The sequence below is a fragment of the Salvia splendens genome, chromosome 18 (assembly GCF_004379255.2).
Source record: "Salvia splendens isolate huo1 chromosome 18, SspV2, whole genome shotgun sequence".
NCBI lineage: Eukaryota > Viridiplantae > Streptophyta > Magnoliopsida > Lamiales > Lamiaceae > Salvia > Salvia splendens.
The window spans coordinates 3,301,081-3,314,382 of NC_056049.1; the positions used below are offsets into that span (position 1 = coordinate 3,301,081).

At 32.9% G+C, this 13,302-nt stretch overlaps 2 protein-coding genes across 2 annotated transcripts; one reads left to right on the forward strand and one right to left on the reverse strand.

Moving 5' to 3' along the window:
- Positions 1-277: 277 nt before the first annotated feature.
- Positions 278-1,121, reverse strand: LOC121777927 (NDR1/HIN1-like protein 26). Its single transcript, XM_042175261.1, has one exon. It carries the CDS (start codon positions 1,089-1,091, stop codon positions 390-392), a length of 702 nt encoding a protein of 233 aa, XP_042031195.1. The 5' UTR covers positions 1,092-1,121; the 3' UTR covers positions 278-389.
- Positions 1,122-6,321: 5,200 nt separating this feature from the next.
- Positions 6,322-8,546, forward strand: LOC121776218. Its single transcript, XM_042173379.1, has 5 exons — positions 6,322-6,438; positions 6,521-6,712; positions 6,930-7,011; positions 7,700-7,913; positions 8,124-8,546. The coding sequence occupies exons 2-5, from the start codon at positions 6,527-6,529 to the stop codon at positions 8,197-8,199; spliced, it is 558 nt and encodes a 185-aa protein (XP_042029313.1). The 5' UTR covers positions 6,322-6,438; positions 6,521-6,526; the 3' UTR covers positions 8,200-8,546.
- Positions 8,547-13,302: the final 4,756 nt, after the last annotated feature.

Below are 13,302 nucleotides of genomic sequence, written 5' to 3' on the forward strand. Positions count from 1 at the left end.
AAGCTTATGCTGCTGTAATCTATCCCCATGTGACTGTTGGGATTGAATATTTTGAGGCAGACGACTATAGAGGCGGTGGTTGCCGTATGTGAAATCGTTAACTGCGGATTTCTTGGAGTGAGGCTGAGCCATAGAGCCACTCCAACCAAACTCACCACTCCAAGCCATCTATCTCCACACTAGAAATGAATTATCGGTGGAGTGCATGATATATATAGATGGAAGTTTGAAAGATCAAGGCCTTTCATCTCTTCACAATTAAATAGCGTTTATGATATGATAGGATAGTAGTTATAAGCATTAATTCATAGAATGTTCAAATGTAGTTGGTACATGGTTTAGAAAAATGAAAATGCAATGTACAACATTAAATTCTTGGGTCAGTTGTCCTAGGTGAAGTACAAGGGACACCTCTTGTCCCGGTAATGGGGCAAGATGAAGCCATCGGGGCCCACTCCGACGGGGCAACGAGCATGCATCTTGTGGTGCTTGCTATGCCACCTCCATATTCTGAACCGGATCGTTGACGATATGTCGAGCCGGAAAACCACCTCCCCCTTCCCTAGGTCCGCCACGAACTCTTGCCACCGCGGCGCGCTCACCCTTAGGGTGTCGCCGCTCAGCTGCCCCTCAATCACCGTCGTATTCTTCGGCTTCTGATAGAACATAAACAGGACGGGAGAACCCCCGATGATCTGCTCCTGATAGTAAACCGCCAGCTGCGCGGAGTCATAGTAAACGCCGATGATCTGATTAGCATTACGCGCCGTCGCGTTGTAAATGATGGCGGCATTCTCAAAACCGGCTTCGTGGGCCAATGCCGGGATGGAGAACTCTTCGACATGAAATCTGGGACGGTGCGGGCGCAGGGTGAGCCAGAGGATGAAAGCGGCGACGCAGACGACGAGGAAGAGGGTTAGAAACACGGCACAGAACACCTTGGTGGCGCGTCTCGTGAGGCTCTCTTTGACGCGGTGGGCGTAGTAGTGGGCCGAGTGGTGGCGCTTCACCGGCCGCGGGTTGGCTGGCTCGATCGGGATGTGGTGCTCCGACCACATTGCTTCTTTCTCCGGCTTGCTGAGCAATTGCATGTTGTTTAAATGTTGGTTTAGAGGTGGAAGGTATCAAAGAAAGGAAGCTTATTCCTTTTGTCAAGGACGAGGTAAGATTGGATTAGATACTAGGTTTGCCTCTATACGATAAGTATACATAGCTTCTATATTCAATTTTCTCCTCGTTAAATGGCAATAATTAAGTCAAAAATTATAACTCAATTGATAAAATATTCATTTTAATGTTAAAGTAGTGAAGATGAAAACTAGGCTTTCACATAAAAGATAGCTATAATATTGTCATCATTCACGACCCAATCATAGCCAAAGTTGTGAGTTTGATTAGGATAATTTATGATCAAATCTCGAATTTTATATTCTATTTTTGCAACTTAGAAATGACTATTTTCATATATTTACTTTTTCTCTTAACTAATTAACTTTTTAAAACATTTACGTATATTAGTCACTTTTTTGTTTTGTTTAATTTCTCATTTTTTTTGTATTTTCTTCAGCGTCGCTTTTGGTTTTGTTTAACCTCTCCTTCTTCCGTTTATTTTTGTTTAATAAATTGCTCTTCTTCTCTATCCGATTATTTTTGTATATTAGTACTATATTCGTCCACGTAAGCCCCTATTTATAATATATTGATTTACTCATAAAGAAGTTCTTGTTTTAATGAAGTGATCTTCATTATCCACTAATAATACTATAGTCATATTTTTATCTATTTATTTCAAACTTCATTAATTTTATAGCAATTAAAATTTAATTATATAATTTACTATAAGAATATTGATAGTGGACAAAGAAAATGATTTTATTTTATAGAGGACGAGACCGATTGCGTGAATGTGTTTTTTCCAAGGGTAATTTTGTGAAAAAAAAAATATTATCTTCTTGAACATCGTTCGACATATTAGACAAAATATACTAGTGAGATATAATATTGGATAAACCTAAATAAAGTTTATCTATAATAAAATTAGTCATATGATTATGGCCATGGGTGACTAGATGAGATAGATAATCATGAGATACTAGTCCTATATGCAATCTTTGCATTATGAATATATTCCACGATACATTTGTTGCAAGCCAAACTTGTAAGAACAAATATAGTCGAACTGGAGATAAAATTAGACATATGACATTTAGTTATAAGTAAACGTAATAACTAAACGACACCCGTTAATGATAAAAATAGTACTAATAGGTTAATGTCTTAGAATCTATATTATTTGAAATTTCGTTTGTAGTCATTTTAAGTCGTATCAATAATAGTTTGTAAGAGGGTGATATTATACTCAAAACCTCCTATTCATTAATATTAATATTAATATTAATATTAAGTTATACTATTCGTAGCCTTCAAATTGAAGTTAAACTATTCGTAGCCCCATTTCATGCGATTGTAGAAGATTTCCCAAATCACAAATCCAAATTCATTCTTCTCTTTAACGTTGGCAATCGGTTTTGATTTATTTAAGCACATTTTGATATGTTGCACTTCGTTTTTTCTCAACTGTGTATCAGATTATTCCCTATTTTTTATATACCCAATTCTCTAAGTTTCTATGTCTGACAAATTATTTGTCCTACTTATGTTTCACAACAAAATCCTTCTGTTCTTCTTATCCCATGATAATGATTCCTATCTATCTCTAAGAGAATCCATAACTTTTAAAGGAAGTTGAGTATTACATTACTCACCTACTTTTTCAGCACTAATAATTTTAAAATCTACATTATAACGTGCTTAGTAAATTACAATAGAAATAATAATAATAATAATAATAATAACAGTAATAAAATATCACTATAGTTTATCTTTCAATAATATAAAATAACTAGAATACTGGAAAAAAAAATTAAATAAAAAAAACAAACAAATACAGAATTTTTATAATTAGTAGTCAGATTATTTTTCCAAAATAAAATCCTAACAAATAAACAAGACGGTATGTGAATATAATATTTTTATTTTTATTAAATATAAGACGGTATATGAGTAAAATATTATATTATATATATTCCCATGATATGATGTGAGGAGCGTATAACGGTATAAGCCATTGTTTTGAGAGAGGAAAAAATGTCTAATTGTTTATTTAAGTGAGACAAACTTCTTTAGTTAATCCTCGAAGATTATCATTACTGTCACTCTAAAAGTTAATTATTGGAGTATCTATTTTATACAAACACTCGATTACTTCTTTCAGATTAAGATATAGTAATATTTATTTACATATACAAATATACATGCATGATTTAATAGTTTTAATTCTATTTTCCAAACGCTCCTCTGTTATTTCATTTTTTTATTAATTCAAAATATTTCATTAATGACATGTATATATTAAACAACAATGAGATTGGGATGGAAAAAAAAGTTATTATTTTCTTTTTGACCAAATAGATCTCGAAAAAGTATCATATACACGGGGAACGTCAGTTTACTACGCGAAACATGTGACTGAATTCTTATAATAATTCAAAAATAATGAAACGGCAAAATATTTTAATCAACATTAATATACTCACTTTCTCATCCTTTCTTTTTCAAAGATTCTTTATTATCAATAATGGTTCCTTATTAAGGCCCGTAATTACTCGAACCCAGTCTATTAATCGAACAATAAATGTTCTATTTTAAATTTTACAAAATTTTCATAAGAATATTAATATGACACTCCATTGTGTAAAGAGTAATAGGACTATATTCTCATAAGACTCATCCTTTTTATGTCAATAAATAAATACTGCTCCCTCTGTCTCATAATAGATGTCACACTTTCCTTTTTAATTTATCTCACAAAAGATGTCACACTTTCTTTTATGGAAAAAAACTCTCTCTCACATTAATATAAATATACTATTTTCTCTCTACATCTAACACACCTAAAATCCCGTATCATTTCTCAAGTATGTCATCTATTATAGGACGGGAGTACTATATATCTTGATGTCAAATCAATTTATTAATTACAAAGAAATGGAAATATTATTAAGTTTTAACCAACTAGAATTATTTATAAGGGTTGACTACGGCACCTAGCATGGGTTCTGATTTTTTTATGTGATCAATTGCATAAAAAGTCAACCTTACAACCATCACTATTGCAAAGCATTAATGGTGGTTCTATTTTCATAAATTCAAAAGCCATCTGACGAAAACAAGTGAAAAAATATTTAAAACTATGAAATTATAGAAGCAAAACAATTAGTTGGATAGAATAGAAGAGTGGTCCAGAGTCCACTACACAGCAACACCAAGGAAAAGGCTGTCTACACTCTACACCTATAATATATAAATATATGTGTGTATTTTAAATTTTCTTTCATATTTTTGGACTTGGTAGCAATATAGACACGCTTAATTAGGTTTACTTAGCTCTAGTTTTTTTTTTTATCTAACCACAATCTTTAATCAACTACAATCAATAGAGCAAATACCTCAAGTTATCCATTTTCATCTTACAAACATAAAATATGGTTGATAACACAGTACCACAACAATGTGAATAGTAAATCCAAAACCCATGATCTAGATATGTTTTTTTGTTAATTTATAGCTTTGGACTGAGTAATTTGTAGCTTGGAGTGTGTTTTTTTATTTGTAAATTGTAATAGTAAAAAGCTTTAATTCACTATATAGAGTATTTGGAGTTATGAATTACACTCAAAATATAATAAGATTCGTAAGCCGTAACTAAGATTATTGACCGTTTAAATTGGAATCCATAATTTTTAATTCACAATTAGGAGTGTTCAAATTGTGAACTATACTAAATACAATCATTCATAATCGATCGAGAGTATTTTAAGTTATGAAATATGAGAGAAAATTGTAAGTGTGGATACTCTTTACTTATATAGGTTTTAATTCTACAATTACTCTTTCGCCATTTTTATCTTTGGTCTTAATTATAAATAGAGCTTATATAGTTCTCTTAATACTATATGATAACAATTTACAAAGTTTTATTTGTAACTGAAATTTAGTTTATAATTAGGATTATTTACGATGGTCGTGTCATCTGCCGTCTGCACGCAAGGCTGCAGTTAACCTAAATTAAATAGATGCTTTATAAATATTAATTTTATTCCAATACTTGAATAAAAACAAATATAACACAAAACGTTTATTATTGTGTTTTATTAGAAAAATGCTGCAGTGCCCACCCGTGGGCGTGCGTTGACGAGACCACCACTGATGGTAAATGCTATTTCGATTGAAAATCCAACCAAATAAAACTCCTACTACTATTATTATATGAATTTTATTGATTTTTTTAATACGTTGAAATTGAGAAAACGAAATAACTTGGATTCTTGTAACTTTATTGGGTTTCTCCTTCACTCACGCTGATGTGTTGAAATTTGGTGATTCGGTGGAGAAATGGTGAGTTATTTCTACCCCTTATTGTGGGGTGGCCTATATTAATGGTTTTATTCTTTTATTAAAGAAAAAAAAATGTTCATTTTCCCTTTACCTTACTCTCCAAATTAACTACTGCACCACTCACCATTAGTGCTTATTAATAATTATGATGCCGTGGAAGAAGAAGAAGAAGAACACAAGTACTAATAGTTATTTGAATTCATAATCACATTATGATCTTTGCATCAATTGATTTACTTTGCTAAAAATGTTAATTATTAACTATAATTTTCTGGATAGCCTTATCTAAACTATGGTTCGAATCAAAATATTAGGTAAACAGTCATCCTTCAAGATCTAATCGGTTGAAATGTAAGTCAAGATTAGGTTTCTTGAGAAATATGATAATAGACAATAGTAGTAATACATAGTACTAATAATGTGGAACTTGCATGGATATATTGCGAGTTTGTAACGTTAATTAGCCTATTAAAATCAAAGTATATTTTCCAATTTCGCATAAAAATATACCCATATATCGTATTAATATATTCTTTAACCAAAAAACAATACTACCATTCCAATTAGTCACAATAATTCAATTAATTTCTCCCCTATCAATCCACATATACTAATACAACACATATTTCCAAAAAAAATGTCACTATCCAAAATTCCGTATTAACTCGAAATGATTATGATTACATTTCTAGAGTGCTCAAATTAGACACGATAGACCCCAATTCACAAGATTATTTTTTGAAAAACCATATTTAAAGATAAGTCCCAAAATTAATCATAGAGCTCCACAATAATGACAGATAACAACCACTGTGTGTATATATATCGTCGCTAAACTGCCCACGTCTTAAATCATGATTTCACTCTGAAATCCCAACCTCTTCTCCCCATTCTTCCTCATTCATCTCTGCATTATTACATACTGTTAGATTCCTCAACACCAATCAACAAAAGCTGCTCAGGTTTCAGCTTCTTGCACTTGTCTGTTTTTCCCTCTGTGCTCTGTTTTTCTCTGCGTGCTCTGTTTTTCTTTCTCAATATTTACTGTTTCATTCAATTTTAGGAAGAAATGGGCTCTGATCATCATCTTACAAACTGCATCGCCGCCGCCGGAGAATCAGGAGAGACTCAGAGAATCTCCGGCGTTGATGGGCTGCACCACTCCGCCACCAAATCAGACAGCTTCGTGATCGATATGGAGAGGTTTTCGCATCTTATAGAAAAAGATTCCAATTCTGCAAATTCAAGACTCACTGTGAGTTCTCTCTGCAAATAAAGTTTCAATCTTTTTCCTTTTTTCGCAAATTTCGAGGAATCGGAAATCTTGTCAGCAACCATCATCGTAATTAATTTCAATTTTCAATGTTTGGCGTTTTCTCACCAAACTCCTTTACGGCCCCTTTTTCCTAAATTCTTCTTGAATTTTAATAATGAAATTGGTTTTGCTAATTATGAATTGATTTTTGGTGCAGAGAAACCTTTCGAGGAAAGGATCGATGAGAATCGCAGAAAGGAAACTCACCGATGTTAGCATGCTTGCAACTTCACCAAAAGGTATACTTCTTTCTCCCCTTTTCTCCTACTAGAAATTCAGTAGTCCGGACATATTGCACGCACGGGTGTGTTTAACTAATCACATTGCAGAAAATGAGTAAATGGAATATTTATGTCATTGTGATTAGCTGGACACATCAATTGCCAAATGAGAAAGAATATTTTTGCAATAGTGATTGGCTGGACACATTAATTGACAATATATCCGGATCACTAAATTTATATTTCTTTGTTGTTATTCCAAATTTAAACTGTAATTTCAAGAAAATTTGCCAAAAAAAGGTCACAATCGGTGAGGGCATTTCTTGTCTTATAGTCAACTTCCGGTTTAGTCACATGGTTGCTTCAAGCATAACAACATAATTAATAATCACATTTTAATAATACTTAATTAAACTAACCAAATCAATTACGCCTTAATCAATCTTGGGAATAGCTGTATCGTTGCTGTCACTATCTCTATATGTTTTGTCCATGAGCAATTAGCTAGTACATAGTCGAATCTACTTCGAATAGCGTTTCATTTCTTAATATAATAGTACCTCATATCTTAATACACAATGTTAATGAAATGGAAGACATTAATTGAGATTAATCCAAAAAGAAGCATTGCATCATTGGACCAATTTTAAATTTCTAATTTTCACCATGCACATTATAACATGCCTTTACTTCTTGCTTGGTATAGCTACTTTCACGCTTGAAAAGCAAGGGATGGTGGTGGAGGCGGGGGCCCACGACCACTCCTTCCCGGCCCAGGTCAATCACCAGATCACCATCACCAACGGCGGCATAGGTGCCACAGCCGCGGCTGCTGAAACCAAGAGTCGATTCATCTTCCGCCGCTCATCTCATACTTGGACTGTTGATCCTAGAAGAATACTCTTCTTCTTTGCAACACTGTAAGATTTTCGTGTTTCTTTAGGTCAGTTAAATTCGGTCCACAATTTGGCGACCCGCTCTGATACCATGATAATAGGAGGAAATGCATATGAGATTTATATAGTGGTTTCAGTTCTCTCTTTACACAGATGCGAGACAGTATTATATTTATATTTCTTTTTTATTTGCCTACATAGGATGATTTGTGAAGTGTATATCTTCTGTTGCAGGTCATGCATGGGAACCATTCTACTTATCTATTTCACCTTATCAATTGGCAAGTTCAACGGTGAAGCTCTTAACTAAATAAACATATCATTGTCATTGATAAATCGAAGACAAGGTTTTATGTGGGCACGTGGAGAGATGCAAGAACAAAAAGAAGAAACAAAGAGTTAGAACTTTTGGCAGAAAGGGATCACATTAGATTAAGTGGGTTTCACCTTTTTTTCTCAGAGTTTACAACCAAATATATGTAAAGAGTGGGAAGCAGCAACAACACAAAGGATAGAAAGTCATATGATGTGTATGTATACCCTTTTTTATGTTAGTTTAGTATCTTGGGAAAATGTAGTGGATCCTCAGACAAAAGAAGCAGCCTTTTTTGCTAAACTTTTCTTTATCACCTCTCTATCCAATCAGAACTTAGAAAAGAAGCGCCTTATCAATTAAACTAAATTAAATTAAATTAAAACCATTTGGGTAAAATTCTTTGACGAAGTTTAGCTAAGAATTGTGAGTTTTTTTTAGTGATGTGTGTGGTCACAACTCACATCATGGTTTTTGCCAAAAATAACACTAGACCAAGACAGAGGGATACAAATTAGGTTGCTGGCATTATCAGAAACCTCGACTGCTTTATCAGTTATCACGAGGCAAGAAGACACCATTAAAAGCTCATGTTAGGCAGAGTAACAACACATATAGAAACATGGCTTTAACTCAAATGTTTTGTGACAATCTTACAAATTGTTTTGGAGAATAATCATATGGTATGTCTTTACTCTTGCTCTTTCTCATGAAGGAGGGTTGGAATCATATGGGGAAAAAAATCCGAAAATAGAATATCTCAATCAAATAAAATTTTAAATTTGGCTCGTTTTTTTACCGATTCGCTTCTAGTATATAAAAATTCGAACTAAACCAAAAATCTGATTTTTTAAAATTATTCTGGAGTTATATATTTATATTTATGGTATAATTGATTAATCTCGGCCTACAAGCTAAAAGTCCGACTTAATAAAGTGTAAATCAATTTAATTGTGTCATTTTTCACCGTTGAAATATATGTAGCACACATTTTTTAATTATTTGATTTATGGATATTAATTTACAATTTCAGTTTTTTGGTTTGATACGGTTTTTATGGGTTTCGTTTTTTCGGGATCGGTTTTATCTGGATTTTGGTTTGGTTAGGTTTTATTTATTAGGAAAATTCAGGTTTTCAATTTTAGTTGATTTTGACAAACAAAAGTCACATTGAAAACTAAATGCTCACCCTATACCTATACATGCTTATGTTTAGGAACAGCCGGTTCCAGTTTTAAAAAACTGTGAGCCATTTGTTTTTATGAAAGCAAGTCTTTATAGTTTCAATTAAATTAACAAAATAATTTTGATTCGTACAGAGTTCAACTAACTGGCGAATGTTTGGTGGTAGAGCTAAAGAATCTCATTAACTTCTATTGGAAAGAAAAAAAGAAATAGAGTCAATAAACTATATAGGTGTGTTATTCAACGACAGAAGGGAAAAAAGTATAATGACAAATAATCACAAGAGAAACAGGTAAATAGCAAATGGAAATAATTGCAACAATTGAATTGACATTAATTGTGACACAATCTCGTATATATGTTAGGGAGATGTTTTCCATGTTATTGTTAATTACTACAAGCCACAAACATTTCATTGCAGAATATCAAAAAATCAAAAAAATCATTATAGAATCTCTGCGAATATTAATTAATTTGTATCTATGTATACAAGAAATGGAATATTTGAACTCGTCACTTGGGAATATTGTTGCTATGCTATTAGATAAGATTATATCTTTATATTAATTTTTTATTATCGATGGCACGCATATACCAAAAAAAAAACTAATCAATGGAAACTTCAATGTTGTTCTCTAAAATGAAAAAAGAAAAGAAAAATGGGGATGTTGTTCTCTAAAATGAAAAAAAAAAAGAAAAATGGCCAAAAAAAAACTAATCAATGGAAACTTCAATGTTGTTCTCTAAAATGAAAAAAGAGAAAGAAAAATGGGGATGTTGTTCTCTAAAATGAAAAAAAAAAAGAAAAATGGCCAAAAAAAAAACTAATCAATGGAAACTTCAATGTTGTTCTCTAAAATGAAAAAAGAAAAAGAAAAAGGGGGATGTTGTTCTCTAAAATGAAAAAAAAAAAAAGAAAAATGGCTCGATCTCTCGAGTTCAGGATTACTCAGAAAGCTATGAGACCTACGCGCTAGCCAACTGCGCCACCACCCCCTATTCCAAAATGTGTCTACATATATAGTTAAATAGTATGTTCACATACCACAATCTCCGTCCATGAAATATTGTCCACTTTTGCTATTTCGGTTAGTCAGAGCTCACATTCCATTAACTCATTACACTCACGTTTTATTAACATATATCAGGAGTCCGTTAGTATGAAAATAAGGATTCAGATTCTGAAGTATCAATCAACTGTATCTGATTTAATCATGCAATGACTTGGTTATATGTATCCCGTGCAAATATATGTGGTTTGAGTCTGAGATTTGTGGTATCACTTCAGGCTAAGGATGTACTACTATATCTGTGGTAAACTTGATTCTGTAATCTGTAGCTATTTTATAAACCAATCAAATAGAGGGAATAAGTCACTGAATTTTCAAATTTAGGTATCACTTCAGGCTATTTTGACCAATCAAATGAGAGAATAAGTCACCGAGTTTACAAATTAAGGTCGTCTGAAGATGTCGAATTGTTGTTCCTACAGTGCTTTCCTGCAGCAGTTCTGTTTGAGTTTAGGTAAGTGATTTGCAGTTGAACTCACATGTATTTGTTTTCCAGATATTGAAAGATGAAGCCACGAGGGAGCAGTATGACTATGCAATTGCATATCCAGAAGAGGTTTGTTTGCTTCTCTCTGGTCATGTTAATCTACACTGTTTCACCTTTCTTGTGTTGGTTGGGATGCATGCAAAAGGTTTTAGGTAATCATAGTTTAAAATACCTATTAGACTCCAAAGTGACTCTGTCTAATTATCTGTTCTTTGAGTTGAAGATATTACTTGATTCCATTATTGGCTAAAGGAATCAAAATTTTCATTATATGCCATGTCGATTGAGTTTCTTGGATTTATATCTCTCTATGTCAACAGAAATGAACTATTAGCCTCAGGCATGCAGGATTACATCAGTGTATCAGTGATGTTCAACTTTTGAACATCAACTTTTTTGTTTTTTTTTTCCTTTATACTTAATTGATGTTGAAAAAAAATACTTGATTACACAGTCTGTCATTTGCCAATCTTGGGTTTTATAGCACTTTTTTCTGTCTTGTAATACAAAATGTTCCTTCTGTGCCTTTTCCCTCTGTCACCCCACATTTGCTTTTTCTGTCAGCAACATGCCAAATTCTCTTCAGACTCGTTACTTTGACTTCTACGTATCTCATCACGTAACATTACGAAGTAAATAAATTTTGGTTGAAAGCACCATTATTTGGTATTACATGCTGCTCTTCCCCTTCCTCTTAAACTGATACATGCTTGAATGCTTAAAAGTGCAGTGATACTCAATACTTGATCATTAATCTATTGTCAATAATGTAATTCACGGACCTAAAATGATACTTTGGCAAAGTTCATGGACCAAAAATGATATTCCCTCAAATGGAAAAACAGGACTTCTATTCACGGACGAATCAAAATGGAAAAACGGAACTCCTATTTATGGATGGACGGAGTATAATTTACTAGTTGTTGTTTTATTTCCTTTTGGGTCCCTATGTTTTCTAGACCCTAATAAATATCGGATATCTCAATTTTGAAAGTAGTTTTATATTGTTAAAATTATTACTTTTGCAATAAACTACTAATATTTCTCTGAATATCTACCAAGTTGGTCATTATTTATACATTTACGTTACAAGCAACTGCATACTCTGCTAGTATTTGAGGAAGTAAAATTGGAAAAATGTAAATATTCAAGTTCAACCACAGATCTAATTTTTGTGAGTATTCACTATGCATTTTCATGCTAGTTTATAGTTTAGCCAAAGAAGGGGATGTTGGGTACAACTCTTTGTCCCAAGACTCCCAACATTTCTACTTTTACTATTTTCCGTTTTTTATTTTAAATTTTTTGGGTTTTCATTTAGTTTTACTTATTTCATTTTATTTAATTGTTTTGCGTTTTTTTTCCCTTTTTCTAAATTTTCTTTATAAAATACTATATTTAAATTTTTATTAGCTTATAAATTTAATTATAATATTATTTTAATTAGAGTATGAATCTTATATTTCGATTAATTTGAAAAAATAAATTAATTAAAATACATAATAAATAAATTGAAGTAAGAAATGAACACAAAATTGAAAAATGGAACCCATGAATAGTTACGGGAAGATTGTGGTAGATTGTATATTCTGGTATTGTAAGTAAAAAATGTTGTCTGGTCTATTAGTAGGGAATGAAAGGAACAACTTAGAGCATCACCAGTGGCGCGGAATTCTCGGTGGAATTTCCTGCGGAATTCCCAAAAACACATCATGTCACGTCATACGGACTTCCCACTGCACTGTCACGTCAAGGACTTCTCATTGCACAGTGGCGGACATCCCCAAGGACTTCCCACAATTAAAAAAAATTAATGCAATAAACGAGAATTCTGCGCGGACGTCCGTGGGAGTCAACGCAATGGCGGACGTCCGCACGCCCGTCGCGACGGAATTCCGCGTAATGCGGAACTGCGGTGTTCTCAGCGGAATTCCGTATCCGTGCATACCATGCACAATGGCGGACGTCCGCCGCGGAATTCCGGCACGCCGGTCGGAATTCCGTCGGGACGGGCGCCATTCCTGATGCTCTTAAACAACATTATTTAAGTGACGTGAATGTGGATGGCCGAATGAACTAGAATTTGTAGATTGATAAACATACTCCTTTTTTCATATCAATTCCCTATATATAACACATGTAATTTTTAATTTGAATTTCCGAACATTGATCATGGATGAGGCAAGTTCAACAATGCTTTAGGCCAATTCTCTCTATATTTCGATATATATATATACAGACGTCATATGCTATATATGACATAAAATATGAACATGACTAAAAGATGGTTTCAAACTTTCAATATGTGTTGTAATGAACATAACTTAAAATGCTGGATTATATTTGTGTATAGTATTA